We start from the raw sequence: 18,373 nt of genomic DNA, 5'->3' as shown, positions 1-18,373 counted from the left end.
ATTTCCTGGTAAAATGTATAGATTTCCCGATTTTACACATGAACCATAACAGATAGCAATCTGCCAAACAGGGTTTGAAACAGCCGGAGCCCAACTCAGATGGGGTGGAGGCAGCAGAGCTCTGTTTCCAGTGGAAGAGGAACCTACAAATACACCGAGCCCAGCAGAACTGTAATTCAGACACGGATGATCTTGGCCTGAGGAGAACCTCCCAGCACAGAGAATCCCCCAGCCTGGCCCCTCCTATTCACATACAGAAACAGGGATTCAAGTGAACGTGTCAAACCCCATGGACTGGACACCAGGAACTACTTGTTGCTACCATGTAAACATATGGATCATGTCCACAGGACACACAACTTGAGGGAAATGTAATGAAATAACTTCCAGTGTCCAGCACTTTGTTCCTATGACAAAAGTTTTGTGACCACATTTCTTAAATACTAGATATGTTAGCAAGCACATGATGTGCAATGCATTACACTTCATAGAAATGTTTGGCTGTAAAGGCTATTTTGAAAATAGCAAAAAGTTTCATATCAAGGAATGTGTATTTGAAATATTTTGGGCATCAGAGCAATCTTGAGGGAATCCTATTTGTGTCAGAAAAGGATGTTCATATGATAGGTAAGATATACAAAACTTGCAGAGATCCTATCCAACTGACAATCTCTGACAAAAAAATATAAACTATTGGAACCAAGACTTAAAAATAACTGATTTGGTACAAGATGGAGGGAATGTTGGAACATAACTAACGAAATTACAGTTAACAAAAATGTACGCTTAATCCAGTATAAACTAATTTTTTAAATTTATTACACGAAACAAAATTCACAAATTCTACAGCACAATGGCAGAGTCATGTCTTAAGTGTAAAACGAACAATGACTCCATAGTCCATGCCTTCTGGGAATGCTTTAAAGTCCCAAAGTTATTGGCAGAGTTAGAAAGTTGGCTGTCAGAAGTATTAGAACGTAAATGTACTTTTAATCTGTCTGCATATTTCAAGACATGGCATATGAGGGTGCAGTGAGATACCCGATGGGTTGGACGATATTTTTCTCGTCAATTATCTTGAAAAGATGTATAGTTACAAACTGGAAATCAACCAATCCTCCATCGTTAACACAGTGGAAAAGTAAAATCCTTTATTATCTAAATGTTGAAAGTGCGTGGGTGGAGAGAAACAAAATGATGCAGTTTGAGGCCATGTGGCCTGGCGGAGAGTATTGCTGGAGATGGGGGTGTGAGAGGGTCTAGGCAGGGGTGATGTTGTGGATGTTTGTGACTGTATATTGTTCTTTGCATATGGATGTTATGTATTGGGGGAATAAAAGAGGAATATAAGTAATGTCCTTTGGCTATACATAAATACATCTCACAACATAAAGGAGGATGTCATGTATGGATTTTTCTTTTGAAAGACACTGCTTAAAAAGGCATTTCAACATGATGAGCATCTTTGAGTTTGACCATTTAGACAATATCTGATCAACCATATTGACATTATAAAACAAAACAAACATGACATAACCCAGATTACACCATTCATAAAAAAACACTGTGTTTATGATACGAAACAAGCCATTTAAAATGTGACCTAATAGCATATAATAAAAATAAATTCAATTCAGTCAATCTCAAATGTAGCACCATACATAATCACACAAAATGGACCAAATGAAACCCATGTTACACCCACTTTCAATATTCTAATTTCTTAACCACCATCGTGAGCATGGAACACAAATGTAAAAGTGTCTGTAAATAATATGAAAATATAAGATCAAAAGGAAAAATAACTGAGATTCTAGGTTTACTTAGTGTTCTGGTATATAGGACTGTATTAAATGTTTTTTCAAAAGGTGTAGACCTGGCCGAAAATACTGTACTGTTTCATAAAACAACCATTTTAATACAGTTCCTTAGTATTACATATTTTGATATGAAAGTTAAACCCTTAATACTGTCCATATCTTAACTCCCTTTCAAAGACCAATAACATCCCTATAGACTTAAGATAGTTATACTGTACATAAACCAAGTCTTTGCACAGCCAGCATCTACCCTACTATCTATGCTGCCATGACTGTTAGCCATATACTGTATAATAACATGATCAAATGTCTGTCCTGAAGCGACAGACAGGGACTATCTCTATCAATGTACAATACATTTAGTGACACGTGAGGCTATTCTCAACAGATCCTGAAGAGCAGATAGTTTTATATACAGGTGAAATAAATATGTAAAGCTCAATAATAATGATACAAGTTTCTAATAAATGTACAGAACATACAGTATATTTTACTAGGTTGTCAATATATTTAGAAACATTCCAACACAGGAGTGTTTTTATATATTTCAAAATAGGAGTATTTACTGACTGAAAGGGGAGGCAGTGGGGTCGAAGGTCTTGAATACGTCTTTCAGCGGCCTATCGTCTTCTGTCTCCTCCTTCTCCTTTGCTTCCTCCACCTTCTCCTCTTCTCCCTTCTCCTCCTCCAGCTCCTTCTCCTCCTGCTGCTTGGCCTCTTTCTCTACCTGTTTGACCTGTCTGGGGTCTGTGTAGGGGGGCCTGATCAGGCCTGCGAGGGCCTGGATGGGTAGGTGGTGGACCGCGGGGGCGGAGGATTTGACTGGGGAGCTGGGAGGCTCCGACCCTGACATTGTCACTGTAGGAGCAGAGGAGAGGGTAGGAGGTGGACGACTTTTGGACCCAGACCCATCCATGGCGCTCTCGGTACCGCCCTTGACATCCTGTGTGGATACAGACCCTCCAGATCGCTGGGTTGGCGAGAGCGAGGATGATGGTGGAGTTTTAGTGTTAGTGTTGTTTTCTCTCTTGGCTGGTAGTTTGAGGATCCCAGTCTTCCTCGGGGGCTCTGTCTCGTCCCGCTGGCCCTGCTGTGGTGCCTGGTTTCTGGGGTCATAAAGGCTGATGCCCCCTAGCAGGGTGGAGGTGGTGGGGCTCTCTAACCCACCACCGGAGGAGGACAGGCGCCCTGGGGCGTACGGACACAGCTTCTCTGGCTTCTCAGCCTCAGATTTAGATGGAGCTGGCGCCGGGGCTGAAAATGTTAACGTAGTGGTTTTTGAGGAAGAGGTTCCACTAGCACTGCTCCTCTGCAACCTGGGGTCTCCTCCAGCACCCCCACCTCCCCCACCACCTCTCTCCGTCTCCCTCAGGATAGGGAGCTTAGTGTCCACACTACCTGACCGACCTATCCGGGGGTCCACACCCAGGGCCTTGTGTTGCCTGGGATCCAACAACCTCTCTGTTGACCCCCTGGGCTCCAGTGTCCTGGAGGGGAGCCTGCCTAGTCCAACCCCCACACCCAGCACACCCTCCTTCAGACGGGCAGCGACCAGGCGAGGGTCCATGTGTGGAGGGGTGGTGGAGGTGGTTATGGTGGAGTGGTCAGGGGATAAAGTCCTGGTCCTATTGTTGGTTCGGTTCATCTGTGCGTCAGCGATGAGGGGCGGTAGAGGTAGATTGATGGAGTGCTCCTGTTTGGGCACCAGTGAGGGGATGAGATCCTCAGCCGACCAGACCACGGTTGAGGCATAGGCCGGGCGCTGTAACACAACGTCTACACGGATGTGGCTGAACTGCTGCAGCTGGCAGCGTGGGTCGCGGAGCATCACCCCTAAAAGTTAATTTCATCAACATTTTACAAAATATTGTTATGGACAACAATATTCTATTCTATTTCATTTAATTCACATGGCAGATGTCAGTAAGACTCTGATATGTATGATGAATACAAATATAAAAAAAGATTCAATACTAGGCTAGAAAACAACAGCAGCAGCATTCAAAATAAAAATAGGCTTTAAAATATTAGGGTTATACCTGGGCAGGAATCCAAAGGGATGAGAGCAGCCCGTTCTCTTAGCTCCCTCTCCCCATCCTCATCCTCCTCTCTGGCTGGAGCCTTATTATGGTGGTGCTGCTGCTGGCGATGGTGGTGGAGCTCTGGTTTGAAGGAGTTGGGTGGCTCCAGGGGCCTCACCTTATTAGATTACATTCAAACACTAATGTCATCAAAGAGGAGATTTGTTTTTCAGCATAAAAGCTCAATACAAAGTAACAACAACAGACATGCACCAGCATTAAACAGTAGGCTAGATATCTATACCTTCCTGGGGTCCCTGGCCTGTCTGGGGCCCCCGCTGGAGTCGGGCTCTTTCCTCATGTCTGGTGGTCTCTGGCGGGGGTCTGCTGCCTTCATACGGGGGTCGCTGGGTGGGGCCCGCTCCTTCTGGAGCCTGGGGTCTCCAGGGGCCAACTGGGGAACAGAGGGGTGTTTGATGGACTGTGGCCCCTGCTGGAGCTTCTCATTCTGTTTCTTCAGAGACTTAAGAATGGCCGTGACACAGTTCCCATCCTCGTCATCACTGGAATACCAGTTAGTAGAGTCATCTGAAACGTGTAGAGTGGGGATCATCAACAAGATTCAGCCAGGGGACAATTTTTTCTTGAGTGGATGGTTGGGAGGCCGGAACATAATTACAAATAATTTGTAGACTGCAAATTAACCGCAAGAAGCCCAAACAGATATGTTTGACCAAAACATAACAATTTCAAACCTTGATTACATTTATATACGATCTTGTATCTCTCTATTATGTGTGGGAATACTTGGGAACAGATTTCTTCAATTAAAATAACTTGTTTATTGTCATGTCCATTTATGAAAACATAAATAAAACAAATAGTGGGGAGCCAAATAAAACCACCCGCCAGTTGGGGAACCCTGGTGTAGAGCATGTAAGTTATGTTCATGACGATTATACAGTATAAGCATGATTTAAGTATTGCCAAGCAAGTGCAACCAAGCATACTGTGCAATATCTGTGAAATGTGTACCCTAGTTATTAAATGGTAATGTTTGGTGATGAGTACAAGACTGTTTCACTTTGCTGTAAATAAATAATCCTTCACACTCACCTTTAGGGGTTTTGCCACCTTGTTCCTCAAAACCTTGTGGCTCACTGCCTTGCTGCTGCTGTAGGTGTAGGAGCAGGGCCTTCTGTACTGCAGGGGGTAGGCCCTGCATCTGGGACAGCATTTGGGAGTCAGCGCTCCCCTGCTGTTGCGAGGTGTTCTGACTGAAAGGCATACCCATGTCTAATGGAGAGGAGGTGGGGAGATATGAGGAGGAATATGCAGAGAGTGAGGTTTTAATGAATCAACATCTGTTAACACATCGAAAGAACTGGATATAAAAAAAGGAAAGCTATAACAACAGAATAGAATATGGTCATTGCTTGGAGCATTTAGACTGAAAAACCCACATACTGTAAATAATTAAATCCTTGACATAACAAATTGATGGCTATTATCTGCATTATCTGCGTATTCCTTACTATAAGAGACATTCATCCATGTATCATTGTAAGACCAACCTCCTTGGCCCATGGCCTGAGCCTGGTTCCTGAAGAAGTTGTTAAAGAACTCTGCAGGGTTTTGGCCCACGGCTCCCATGGTTTGGAACGGCACGTTCATGTTCTGAAGCATCTGCATGGGATCTGGGAATGGAGGGAACGGTGGAGGGGGCCTCTGGAGGTTCATGTTCATATTGGGGTTCAAGTTCATATTTGGTCGGTGACCCAGGAAGGGTGGTGGCGGACCTGGAGGCAGGAATAAACAGCAAATGAGAGGTTTTAATTAATCAAACTCTACAGATGCATTGAGAGAACACAAAGTAAAGAGAAGAAAGCTAGTAAATACCTGGAGGTGGTGGCATGGGGAACCCATGGGGTGGTTGGTGTTGGGGGTGCTGTCCAGGGGGGTTCTGCTGTTGCTGCATTGGTGGCCCAGTGTGGGATGGATAGGGAGGAGAGGGACCCCCCATGGAGCCAGGGGGAGACCCCGGAGGGAGGACAGGGGGTGGGCCATTGGGTCCACTCTGCTGTATGTTGTCATCGGGACCCCCTCCACCAAACTCATCACCCTGAAACTGGCCTCCAGACTGACAGTTGAAGTTGGATCCACTGCAACCCCCAAAAATATGCATTAATTAATTCAGGGGATTTTTTATAACAAATTTAATGGGATAATAAACAGTGTACAAAACATTAAGAACACCTTCCTAATATTGAGTTGCACTCCCCCTAGAACAGCCTCAATACGTTGGGCAACAACTCTAGAAGGTGTCGAAAGTATTCCATAGGGATGCTGACCCATGTTGATTCCAATGATTCCCACAGTTGTGTGAAGTTGGCTGGATGTCCTTTGGGTGGTGGACCACTCTTGATACACATGGGAAACTGTTGAGCGTTAAAAACCCAGCAGCGTTGCAGTTCTTGACACAAACCGGTGCACCTGGCACCTACTACCATACCCCATTCAAAGGCACTTACATTTTTGTCTTACCCATTCACCCTCTGAATGGCACACATACATAACCCATGTCTCAATTGTGTCAAGGCTTAAAAATCCTTCTTTAATACTGATTGAAGTGGATTTAACAAGACATCAATAAGGGATCATAGCTTTCACCAGGATTCTCCTGGTCCGTCTATGCAATGGAAAGAACAGTTGTTCCTAATGTTTGTGCACTCAAGTTTGTGTGTGTGTGTGTGTTTGTATATACACAATACCAGTGAAAAGTTTGGACACACCTACTCAATCAAGGGTTTTTCTTATTTAGACTATTTTCTACATTGTAGAATAATAGTGAAGACATCAAAACTATGAAATAACACATATGAAATCATGTAGTAACCAAAAAGGTTCTTCAAATGTTCTGGATGGGTCCACTGACCTTCATGTCTTAAAGTAATGATGGACTGTCATTTCTCTTTGCTTATTTGAGCTGTTCTTTCCATAATATTCAGTATACCACTCCTACCTTGTCACAACCCAACTGATTGGGTCAAACGTATCAAGGAAAGAAATTCCACAAATTAACTTTTAACAAGGCACACCTCTTAATTGAAATGCATTCCAGGTGACTACCTCCTCATGAGAGAATGCCAAGCGTGTGCAAAGCTGTCATCAAGGAAAAGGGTGGCTACTTTGAAGAATCTCAAATATAAAATATATCAACAAATTGATTTGTTTAACACTTTTTGGGATACTACATGATTCCATATGTGTTATTTCATAGTTTTATTAAATAAACTGGAATGAGTAGGTGTGTTCAAACTTTTGACTGGTACTGTATTTATCACAGAACAGCACAAATGGGCTCTAACCAGAATAGAAAGAGGAGTGGGAGGCTCCGGTGCACAACTGAGTAAGAGCATGGACGTACACTACCGTTCAAAAGTTTGGGGGTCACTTAGAAATGTCCTTGTTTTTTAAAGAAAAGCACATTTTTTGTCCATTAAATTAACAAAATTGATCAGAAATACCATGCAGACATTGTTAATGTTGTAAATGAAGAGGCGACTCCAGGATGCTGACCTTCTAGGCAGAGTTGGAAAAAAAGAACCATATCTCAGACTGGCCACTAAAAAGAAAAGATTAAGATGGGCAAAAGAACACAGACACTGGACAGAGGAACTCTGCCTAGAAGGCCAGCATCCCGGAGTCTTCTCTTCACTGTTGACGTTGAGACTGGTGTTTTGCGGGTGCTATTTAATGAAGCTGCCAGTTGAGGACTTGTGAGGCGTCTGTTTCTCAAACTAGACACTCTAATCTACTTGTCGTCTTGCTCAGTTGTGCACCGGGGCCTCCCACTCCTCTTTCTATTCTGGTTAGAGACTATTTGCACTGTTCTGTGAAGGGAGTTGTACACCACGTTGTACGAGATCTTCAGTTTCTTGGCAATTTCACGCATGGAATAGCCTTCATTTCTTAGAACAAGAATAGACTGTCACGTTTCAGAAGAAAGTTCTTTGTTTCTGGCCATTTTGAGCATGTAATCGAACCCACAAATGCTGATGCTCTAGATACTCAACTAGTCTAAAGAAGGACAGTTTTATTTCTTCTTTAATTAGAACAGTTTTCAGCTGTGCTAACATAATTGCAAAAGGGTTTTCTAATGATCAATTAGCCTTTTAAAATTATAAACTTGGATTAGCTAACACAACGTGCCATTTGAACACAGGAGTGATGGTTGCTGATGATGGGCCTCTGTATGCCTATGTAGATATGGCGGTTTTGGAGCAGTGACTTCTTCCTTGCTGTCGTTCTGCCCCTGAACAGGAAGTTAACCCACTGTTCCTAGCCCATCATTGAAAATAAGAATTTGTTCTTAACTGACTTGCCTAGTTCAATAAAATAAATATAGGACTCGTTTTTACTGTGGATATAGATATTTTTGTACCTGTTTCCTCCAGCATCTTCACAAAGGTCCTATGCTGTTGTTCTGGGATTGATTTGCACTTTTCACACAAAAGTACGTTCATCTCTAGGAGACAGAACGCATCTCCTTCCTGAGCGGTATGACAGCTGCGTGGTCCCACTGTGTTTATAATTGCGTACTATTGTTTGTACAGATGAACGTGGTACCTTCAGGCGTCTGGAAATTGCTCCCAAGGATGAACCAGACTTGACGAGGTCTACAATTTGTTTTCTGAAGTCTTGGCTGATTTCTTATGATTTTCTCATGATGTCAACCAAAGAGGCACTGAGTTTGAAGGTAGGCCTTGAAATACATCCACAGGTACACCTCTAATTGACTCAAATTATGTCAATTATCCTATCAAAAGCTTCTAAAGCCATGACATCATTTTTTGGAATTTTACAAGCTGTTTAAAAGCACAGTCAGCTTAGTGTATGTAAACTTCTGACCCACTGGAATTGTGATACAGTGAATTATAAGTGAAATCATCTGTCTGTAAACAATTGTTGGCAAAATTACTTGTGTCATTCACAAAGTAGATGTCCTAACTGACTTGCCAAAACTATAGTTTGTTAACAAGAAATTTGTGGAGTGGTTGAAAAATGACTTTTAATGGCTCCAACCTAAGTGTATGTAAACTTCTGACTTCAACTGTATAGCTGACAAATTGTGCAAAAAAACATTTACATTATACTGAAGATTATGTGAGCGCATGTAAGGTAAAAGTAAAGCTACCTTTGAGCAATCTTCTGAGCCAGGTCCACTGTAGGTTTCACCACAATCTCAAACAGAGAGGGGATCTTCTTTCCCCCGGAGTTCCCCCCACTGCTTCCCCCCTCCTGTGGGCTGGAGGGTCCAGGACCAGGGTTAGGACCTCCAGACCCAGGACCACCAGGACCCGGTGTGGGCAGCAGCCCCACCCCAGGAGGGGGTTTAGGCAGGGGAGCAATCCCCTGTTTCCTCAGGTCCTCCAACTCCATCTCATCTTCATGGGCGATCTCCTCCTCTGTGTTGATTATCTGAAGACAATACATAGGACACACAATGAAGCAAACAATCTGATGCAAAAGCTATACTCTTCACTGTATGGCTGTGGGTAAGGAACTAGTGAACTACTGTTCAGAATTTAGACTTTTGATAGATGACGCTATTAGATGTTACTATTTTGATCCACAAACAATCACTAAGTCGTTAGTGTAATGGTTTTAAAACGCAGACCGTTTAGACCGGGGGTAGGCAACCATGGTCCTGGAGGACCGCAGGCACTTCATGTTTTTCATGATTATGATGTTTTTCTTACCTTATCAAGCAGGTCTTTGGTCACATCATTCAAAGGATCATGCGAGAATTTACAGTTGTCTCCCTGATAACACTTGGCTCCAGTATGAAAAAACTTACAGGGATATTCACGTACAGCCACGAGTCAAGGACAAGTATGGAGGAATAAAAGTATTACAAATAAGTGTATTACAATTGTCTGTTTTTATGTAGCGAAGCCAAAGACACATTTTCACATTGTGTGGACAATAAAGTTTTTCTAATTCTACAGAATACATCAAAGTTTAAATCTGGACTCTAGACTCACATATTAGTACACATATTACATTGCATGTCAATATAGGACATCACTTATCTCACATACAATAAAACACACATATTACATAGTATTTTATGAAGAGAATCTCTAGCCTAGTCAACATATGACGGCCATCTACTGACCCAATGAGTCATCATGACTAAACAGATGAGGGAAGTCAACTAATTCCTCTCATTTGAAGTTGATCAGATAAGCATGAACCCTCTAGAGTTAGAGTAATGGTTTCATTCCAGGGTTGGGGTCAATTCCATTTCAATCCAGTCATTTCAGATAGTAAACTTAAATTCCAATTCCAATCCATTGCTTATCAAAGAGGAATTGGAATTTCAGTTACCTTCATGAATTAACCTAATAAAAAATAGATTTGGCAATTCCACGCAACGACAGAAACAATTGCAGAATATTTGTTGGTGATTCATATTGAAGGATATTGTGCATGTAGATGCAGTTGTCTCCTTTACTGCAGTATCCTTGGAGGTAGAATTTACACAGCTCCTTCTTCTTGTCTGGAGTAACCAGCTCATGTTCAAACTTACACTGGTCCCCCTGAAAGAGAGCGAATATGATGTGAGGCAGACAGATAGAATACAAGGTTGTTCTTTTTAAAGCAAATCAGCATACCAGCCTAAAAAGTACATTGATTTATTTTTGCACTGTCATGATACTAACACAATATAGACCTAAGCAGTTCATAGATACTTATAACAAGGCTTATAATTATGAGCGTGCCATAATGCATTATACCTGTAGACCTCCGGTAGTGTAACCGAAATTTCTGTTGTTACATTCACCTCAGAGGTGCCGACTTGACTTGCCTTAACTTGATGCAGTCCCTCTAGGAAGTATTTAACTTGATGCAGTCCCTCTAGGAAGTATTTACCTTGATGCAGTCCCTCTAGGAAGTATTTACCTTGATGCAGTCCCTCTAGGAAGTATTTACCTTGATGCAGTCCCTCTAGGAAGTATTTAACTTGATGCAGTCCCTCCAGGAAGTATTTACCTTGATGCAGTCCCTCTATGAAGTATTTACCTTGATGCAGTCCCTCTAGGAAGTATTTAACTTGATGCAGTCCCTCCAGGAAGTATTTACCTTGATGCAGTCCCTCTATGAAGTATTTACCTTGATGCAGTCCCTCTAGGAAGTATTTACCTTGATGCAGTCCCTCTATGAAGTATTTACCTTGATGCAGTCTCTCTAGGAAGTATTTACCTTGATGCAGTCCCTCTATGAAGTATTTACCTAGATGCAGTCCCTCTAGGAAGTATTTACCTTGATGCAGTCCCTCTATGAAGTATTTACCTTGATGCAGTCCCTCTAGGAAGTATTTACCTTGATGCAGTCCCTCTAGGAATTATTTACCTTGATGCAGTCCCTCTATGAAGTATTTACCTTGATGCAGTCCCTCCAGGAAGTATTTACCTTGATGCAGTCCCTCTATGAAGTATTTACCTTGATGCAGTCCCTCTATGAAGTATTTACCTTGATGCAGTCCCTCCAGGAAGTATTTACCTTGATGCAGTCCCTCTATGAAGTATTTACCTTGATGCAGTCCCTCTAGGAAGTATTTACCTTGATGCAGTCCCTCCAGGAAGTATTTACCTTGATGCAGTCCCTCTATGAAGTATTTACCTTGATGCAGTCCCTCTATGAAGTATTTACCTTGATGCAGTCCCTCTAGGAAGTATTTACCTTGATGCAGTCCCTCTATGAAGTATTTACCTTGATGCAGTCCCTCTAGGAAGTATTTACCTTGATGCAGTCCCTCTAGGACGTATTTAACTTGATGCAGTCCCTCTAGGAAGTATTTACCTTGATGCAGTCCCTCTAGGAAGTATTTACCTTGATACAGTCCCTCTATGAAGTGTTTACCTTGATGCAGTCCCTCTAGGAAGTATTTAACTTGATGCAGTCCCTCTAGGAAGTATTTACCTTGATGCAGTCCCTCTAGGAAGTATTTACCTTGATGCAGTCCCTCTAGGAAGTATTTACCTTGATGCAGTCCCTCTAGGAAGTATTTAACTTGATGCAGTCCCTCCAGGAAGTATTTACCTTGATGCAGTCCCTCTATGAAGTATTTACCTTGATGCAGTCCCTCTAGGAAGTATTTAACTTGATGCAGTCCCTCCAGGAAGTATTTACCTTGATGCAGTCCCTCTATGAAGTATTTACCTTGATGCAGTCCCTCTAGGAAGTATTTACCTTGATGCAGTCCCTCTATGAAGTATTTACCTTGATGCAGTCTCTCTAGGAAGTATTTACCTTGATGCAGTCCCTCTATGAAGTATTTACCTAGATGCAGTCCCTCTAGGAAGTATTTACCTTGATGCAGTCCCTCTATGAAGTATTTACCTTGATGCAGTCCCTCTAGGAAGTATTTACCTTGATGCAGTCCCTCTAGGAATTATTTACCTTGATGCAGTCCCTCTATGAAGTATTTACCTTGATGCAGTCCCTCCAGGAAGTATTTACCTTGATGCAGTCCCTCTATGAAGTATTTACCTTGATGCAGTCCCTCTATGAAGTATTTACCTTGATGCAGTCCCTCCAGGAAGTATTTACCTTGATGCAGTCCCTCTATGAAGTATTTACCTTGATGCAGTCCCTCTAGGAAGTATTTACCTTGATGCAGTCCCTCCAGGAAGTATTTACCTTGATGCAGTCCCTCTATGAAGTATTTACCTTGATGCAGTCCCTCTATGAAGTATTTACCTTGATGCAGTCCCTCTAGGAAGTATTTACCTTGATGCAGTCCCTCTATGAAGTATTTACCTTGATGCAGTCCCTCTAGGAAGTATTTACCTTGATGCAGTCCCTCTAGGACGTATTTAACTTGATGCAGTCCCTCTAGGAAGTATTTACCTTGATGCAGTCCCTCTAGGAAGTATTTACCTTGATACAGTCCCTCTATGAAGTGTTTACCTTGATGCAGTCCCTCTAGGAAGTATTTACCTTGATGCAGTCCCTCTAGGAAGTATTTACCTTGATGCAGACCCTCTAGGAAGTATTTACCTTGATACATCGTCCCTCCAGGAAGTATTTACCTTGATGCAGTCCCTCTAGGAAGTATTTACCTTGATACATCGTCCCTCTATGAAGTATTTACCTTGATGCAGTCCCTCTAGGAAGTATTTACCTTGATGCAGTCCCTCCAGGAAGTATTTACCTTGATGCAGTCCCTCTAGGAAGTATTTACCTTGATACATCGTCCCTCTATGAAGTATTTACCTTGATGCAGTCCCTCTAGGAAGTATTTACCTTGATACATCGTCCCTCCAGGAAGTATTTACAGATGTATCTCCCGTTGTGTTCCACCGTGTGTTGGTTAATGAACTCCTTGGTCATAATGGGACGCTTCTTCTGAAAACCACCCGGAGGGCCCTTCCCACCACCCTCCTATGGATAAGACAAGCAAAGGGACAACATTGGTCTGAAGCAGACTGTAAAAAATATGGACGAAGCCATCAATGACGTCAACCTATTGTTTCCTATGAGAATGCTCAGTGGTGCATTTGATGACCAGGAAGTGTCATTACAGCATGTCGCCATCTTGCTACAGGGAGAGATTTTTGGAAACATTGCAGTTTGAGCTGCTCTAGGAAGTGATGTTGCAGGCTAGCTCAGTGCTGCCCCCTCTCATGGAGTATCTAAACTTGAAGGCCGACTGAGGTACTACACGCCTCCATTAGCAACTAAATGATCCCTTTGTCTGTGTGTGATTTTAAAGTACCTTACAAATCCCCATTTCGCCATTCACTATAATGGAGCGTCCTGTTTTCTAGAAACAATGCCTGCAGTAACGCAGATGGCCTTCAACTTGAAATCCACAATGCAAGTGGGCAGTCATTCTCCCCTGGTCTGAAGGTAACAGGTAGATTCTAACAATACTAGATTTTTATATAGAGAAATTATCTTTGCTCTGACATTTCTTCTATAAAATTTAAATAAAAACACCAGGAGGGCCCTTACTTCCTTCTTATGGACAAGGTCACCAAAGGGACAAATTGGATTGGTCTGAACTCTAAGCCAACTGAGGTACATTCTAACAATTCTATTGCTCCTTCTCAATTAGTCTTTTCTAGATTCCTCTCATCTTCTCTCCTCATCACCTTCTCAAACTGGATTGGAGAAGATCCAAGATCCTTCCCCTCTGACCTTCTTCTCCAATGCTTTTTGAAAAGGAGACGAGGAGAGAGGATGCAAGCAATTGAGGAAAGACATATTGGGAAAGCGCCTGAATTGCAATTTACGCCATCTTTGTTCTTTACCTGCTTCATCCCCTCTCCGGCCTGCTCGGCCCCCCCTCCTCGCCCCCGGCCACGTCCCCAGTTCTTGTTGCCCTTCATCTGCTGCATCTGCTTCTTGTTGTTCTTGTTGAGCATGTTGCCCCGCCCCCTTCCTCCCACTCCACCTCCTCTGCCCCGCCCCCGCTGGCCACCAACTGAAAAACAGAACAACCATTAAAAGTCAGAACAACAGGATCTAATACATAGATCTTTGTAAAACATTTATGTAAGCTGCAATAAAATAAAAACCACATTTGTCAGAGGTGATATGAAAATCCAAAATGGACACACTTTACACTACTATAGCCACTAGACTGTTAACTTCGACAAACTTGAATATCATTCGACAAGACATTTCAACACAAAATCAACACAATTCACACAGGCCATACATACACTGCTGCTGTTGTTGTTGTTTCTGCATGCCCTTCATGCCACCTCTCTTCATCTGGTCCTTGGAACCGCGTCCCCTGCCCAGGCCTTGGCTAGGAGATATAGAGTCTTTCCCCTGCCACATCTCCTCCTCATCATAATCACCCCCCTCTCCCTCATAGTCATACTTGTCTTCGCTGTAGTCGCTGTACTTGTCATAGTCACCACTACCACTCCTGTGTCGACCTGCTGACCTCTCTGACCTCTGTGGGTTGCCATGGCCACCACTTGATGGATCACACCCATGCTGGAGGAGTCAGTCAAAAGAGATGGTAATGTTGTTATTGAAAAGGTATTGTATATGGTAAAAATGCTTGTTTATGCATGCCTATAGGCCCTGCGATAGACTAGTGTCCTGTCCAGGGAGTGTACTTGTAAATCACAAGCTGCCTCCTGATAGGCTCCTGCCCTATGGGCTGTTCTGGCTCGGACAAGGCTTACTTGTCCATTCTCACTTACTTACTTATACATGCCTATAAACACTTTAAATATATGTAACAAAAATATAAATGCAACATGCAACAATTTTAAAGATTTTACTCAGTTACAGTTGAAATCAGTCAACTGAAATTAATTAATTAGGCCCTAATCTATGGATTTCATACGACCAACCACTGGGGAGCCAGGCCCAGACAATCAGAATGAGGTTTTCCCCACAAAAGTTCCACCCTTCAATGCTTATGTTTATAAATTCATATAAATGTTCTAAATGCTTATGAATTGTAATACATATAAATGTTACCAAACAATTAAATATTCACCTGAGCTGACTGGCCATCATAGTCACCACCACGGTGTGACCTGTCTTGGTTCTTCTTGTTTTTGGGCCTGTCTCTCTCTGGTCTCTCCAGGGAAGACTCATAGCTGTCAGAACTGGAGCTACTAGAGGGGGAGTGATGCTGGGAGAGAGGAGAGCAATACTTAGGATGGTATTATGACTTCATTCACATTTTCTGTCTCCCACTGAAATGAATGAATGACGTAAACAAATGTTTGAGTTGTAAGTGCTTATCTCAACTGAATCGGGTCCATAGAGAAAAACTGAGGAAGTAGAAAATATCTAAATAAATTGATTTGTAGGTCTAAAGGTCAAATAAGTCAAATCACAAAACCTGAAGGTCTACAAAATCAAAAGCAGTGCTTTACATGCTGAATTGAAGGATTTTGCAGACCGAACATATTTGTGATTGTAATTTTTGGAGGACTCTACTTTAACGATGCCAGGTGTTGATTTCATGATTCTGGTCTTACTTTCCGACTGTCGCGTCTCCTTCTCTTTGACCTCCTCTTCTCTCTTGTTTTTTTGTATCTTTTTCTGGAGTGCCTGTGTGTCTTGTCTTCTTTCTCTATGTCTTTTTCCTTTTCTTTCTCGTTTTCTTTTACTTTCTCTTCCTTTTCTTCATTCACTTCTTTGACTTCTTCTTTGCTCTCCTCTTCAATCCCAATCCCTTCATCATCTATTTCTCCATCTTCCAATTCACCATCCTCTCTTTAAACAGAACATAACATGTCAATATCAATTTAGAGAATCAAAAAGTGGACAGGAAACCAACCAAATAGGCCATTTTCAATCTCAGTAAACTGCTGTGTCAAAATCAACTTTCCTATCAAACTGAAATTACACTTTTAGAGACATTTAAGAAGAAATTGCTTGAATGAACTTCAGTGTTCTACAGAATTAGAAACAACTGTGTTTTTGTCAATAAATCACTAGAAATATCCACTTTTGTATTTTTTGGTGAGAATCCCATCAACCCTCTAGCACCCTATTCTATGGGCCAGATACACATATGAAGCATTTGTGATTTTAACATTGAGGTAAATAAATGTTGTGATTTTAACATTCTGGTAAACAAATGTTGTGACTAACATTCCGGTTAAACTAAAGAGGTGGGGTGAGTTTGACAGCGCAAATTTGATGTGTTCAGGCAAAATGTGATAATTTACACAGTTCCTGTACTGTAAGTCAGGGCATAAATGTATTCTCAGGGTAAAGGGACAGTAGTAGAAACAGGGGTCTATGTAATTAACACGTACTAAGCTGCAATTTAATATCAAACAACTTGTGCTGATAAAGGAATAGTTATGGGATATGAATGAGCTGGTTGGGGCATGTAATAGCTTTCTTTGTTGAAGATGTGCATGCTGGATGTTTTGCAATGGGGAAAGGTGACAATATATGAACTGCTACATGTTCATATAATGACCGTAGAGTTCAGATTGGTTGGTGATGGGCCTTAGTATAAAGTGGATGCATTTCAAAAGATGGGAAACACTGGCAATTGAAATAAACAACATATCCATTCCTGTTGATAAATATCATGCTTATTCATGCATATCTCCACCAATAATTGTGTTACTTGTTGATGTGAAACCAGAAATTCACACAGGTCATTCCATACCAGGTGCATGACCCATATTTTTAAAGTGAGGTCCTAAATATGCTAATTGACTACCTGTACTGATTTGGTTACTATTCCGGTTTGGGCATTTCTACTGAAATCAAGTCAAACTTTTTTAAAAATTTTTATATCAGAAGTGGCCATTTCTTTTTATATATCATATATAATGTAGTTCCCGCAAACTTAAAACTAATGCTGCATTAAAAGCATCCCTTCTTTTTTTCCCCAGTGGTGCAAGCTAAACATCTAACAACACTGGCAAATAGATCAAATTAAAGGGGCTTCTAATGATTGTGAGAGGGTGTGGGAGTTATCGATATCATCAACTGACAGAGACAGTCATTCAACACTGGCATTACAGCACAGCAGAGGCAGATTCTCATTCACAATTCTCTCAGCAATTTGTGTGGTGTTCGATAGGGGGTGGTAAAGAGGCGCATCATGACTGGGGCGGGGCTAAGGCTATTACATCGTCGACATTTACATAACCCCCTACAGAATGCAACAATATGATATGACCATGATAACTAACCAAACCCATCCTATATCCTCACTCAGTCAATGATACAGTGGAACATTGATGCGATGTCGCTATGCATCCAAATGGGTGTTTCGTGATGGGAATTCTGTTTTGGACAGCGGGATAATGTTACTAGTACCTCGCTATAACGCATGCATGAAATAATCATATGTGAAAAGGCCCGACTTCAACAACGGAGCGTTGTCTGAGTCATTCGAATACAAATTCGGCTCATAACACAACAGTAACACAAGCATGTTGTTGAGACGCACAGATGAGTGGGTAAAGAAGATATAATTCCAGACAGATAAGAATGTTACTCGACCTTTCCTCCTCTGCAAGCTCAGAGTCTGTCATGTTTTTGTCAAGAACAACAACGGGGGTTGGGGGACTGGAGACCAGGCTCACAGAAGCCATGGACGGTAGGTGGAAACAACAACGGTTGGAAATGCCTTTCTCCTTTCGAAACAAGACTGAGTTGTTGTAGGCTATTCAGTCTGAGGCCGTTGGTGTTGGGTTGTGTCGTGAGAAATGCTGGTAGATTTCATGGAGACTGGAAAAAACTCACGGTAACCGTTACAAGTCTCAAACAGAGACAGGCAACAGACATTCTTTCTCCTCTCTCATTTCAATGACGTATTAACCCAGCAAGCACAGCTTGATACCCCGCTTTGTTATTATCATCCCGCCGGTTGACTGCTGCCATGGTATCGAGATATTGGAGACGGAGGGAGAAACACACAGATTTGTAACAATTTTCGTTGGTTTCAGCATCTTCATCGTCATAGGACATTGCGCCCGAAACATGTTCTCAAAATGGCTTCTCGGAAACCGA

At 42.1% G+C, this 18,373-nt stretch overlaps 2 protein-coding genes across 2 annotated transcripts in view; one reads left to right on the top strand and one right to left on the bottom strand.

Moving 5' to 3' along the window:
- LOC116357456 (uncharacterized) overlaps positions 1-1,320 on the top strand; it is a 14,702-nt gene extending 13,382 nt beyond the window's left edge. The window contains exon 9 of the mRNA XM_031804838.1: positions 72-1,320. Within this exon, the coding sequence (XP_031660698.1) occupies positions 72-275 (204 nt within the window). The 3' untranslated portion in view covers positions 276-1,320. The remainder of the gene's footprint in view (positions 1-71) is intronic.
- zc3h6 (zinc finger CCCH-type containing 6) lies at positions 1,274-18,373 on the bottom strand. Its single transcript, XM_020460590.2, has 15 exons — positions 17,864-18,373; positions 15,868-16,105; positions 15,378-15,515; positions 14,581-14,863; positions 14,167-14,339; positions 13,157-13,294; positions 10,332-10,446; positions 9,604-9,713; positions 9,039-9,322; positions 5,741-6,003; positions 5,416-5,640; positions 4,958-5,137; positions 4,146-4,429; positions 3,860-4,019; positions 1,274-3,653 (listed from the first exon to the last, which is right to left on the bottom strand). Exons 1-15 carry the CDS (start codon positions 17,953-17,955, stop codon positions 2,383-2,385), a joined length of 3,954 nt encoding a protein of 1,317 aa, XP_020316179.1. The 5' UTR covers positions 17,956-18,373; the 3' UTR covers positions 1,274-2,382.

The sequence above is a fragment of the Oncorhynchus kisutch genome, linkage group LG25 (genome assembly GCF_002021735.2).
Source record: "Oncorhynchus kisutch isolate 150728-3 linkage group LG25, Okis_V2, whole genome shotgun sequence".
Lineage (NCBI taxonomy): Eukaryota > Metazoa > Chordata > Actinopteri > Salmoniformes > Salmonidae > Oncorhynchus > Oncorhynchus kisutch.
This window is presented reverse-complemented; position numbering and strand designations above follow the sequence as displayed.